Genomic DNA, 1,010 nt, shown 5'->3' with positions numbered 1-1,010 from the left:
CTTTCCTCATGCCAGCCCCAAAGGGGTTTCCGATGGGCCAAGCAATATCTGGAAAAGATGACTAAATATTAGAGTGAAAATTTAAAACAACTGCTCAAGTGACTAACTGCAGCGTCTCACTTGGATTTCTGACACCGGAGGCGGAATCTCCGAAGGCTTTAGAAATAAATATTTGCATTTCTCTGCTGCTGGTCCTGGACAACTCCAAATCAAGATGTTTTAAAATGGCAATGGATTAATTTACCGTTGCTTGACCAGCTCATTTGCTTTTGCGAACACGCCTAAACACGCCGAGTTGACCCGATGGGGCACAAAGTGACTATGACTGTTTCCGAGGAATTAGCTTGCCGTTGTGACCCAAATGGTTCCTGAGCCCACATTCTGTCGCTTCACAGAGAAATGTGAAGAGAGGGCCAGAGAAAAGGAAGCAACATTCCACGCTTACATGGTTTGTGGGAACCACAACTTCACACTACGTTGTGTCAGAACAACCGCGCTCTACAATTTTTTTATCCCTTGACTTCGATAAAAACATTCGATTATGTCGTTCGTTTCTACACTGGAGAACTGATCACATTGCAGCGAAAAACAATGGCAAAATAATATGACCCACGGACTCTTAGAATGCATATAGACACATTCAATATTTGTTACCTTTGTGCATGCGATTCTCATATAGCCCCGACGAGCGAATTTAACCAGAGTGGCCTACCGTATGTTTGTTTCAAATACAAAATTCTTGATACTTTAAGGTAATATAGAATTATTTGCTCACGTTTCTCATCAATCCTGGAATGGATCTGTTCGGATTATAAACAAATGTCGTAGCTCCGCCAGTGGTCTTGTCTGAGACTTCTGAGACCAAGTTGAATCAGCTGGTCACCGCAAGCTAGGGTTCTGCGGTGTCCGGGTGCGTCTCTCTAATATGCCGAAGCTACGAAGGAAGATTTGGTGATTGGTGGTGGATTGGAGATAATCGAATTCCGCAAATTCCTTCTACTCGCAGGCAG

General features: G+C 43.7%; 1 protein-coding gene across 1 annotated transcript in view; it reads left to right on the top strand.

The window, feature by feature from the left end:
• Positions 1 to 361: 361 nt before the first annotated feature.
• The window catches only part of T265_15773 (hypothetical protein), a gene marked incomplete at both ends in the record, with an annotated part of 14,348 nt that continues 13,699 nt past the window's right edge, over positions 362 to 1,010 (top strand). Inside the window, one exon of the mRNA XM_009179109.1 lies at positions 362 to 448. Within this exon, the coding sequence (XP_009177373.1) occupies positions 362 to 448 (87 nt within the window). The remainder of the gene's footprint in view (positions 449 to 1,010) is intronic.

The sequence above is a fragment of the Opisthorchis viverrini genome (assembly GCF_000715545.1).
Source record: "Opisthorchis viverrini unplaced genomic scaffold opera_v5_1175, whole genome shotgun sequence".
NCBI lineage: Eukaryota > Metazoa > Platyhelminthes > Trematoda > Opisthorchiida > Opisthorchiidae > Opisthorchis > Opisthorchis viverrini.
This window is presented reverse-complemented; position numbering and strand designations above follow the sequence as displayed.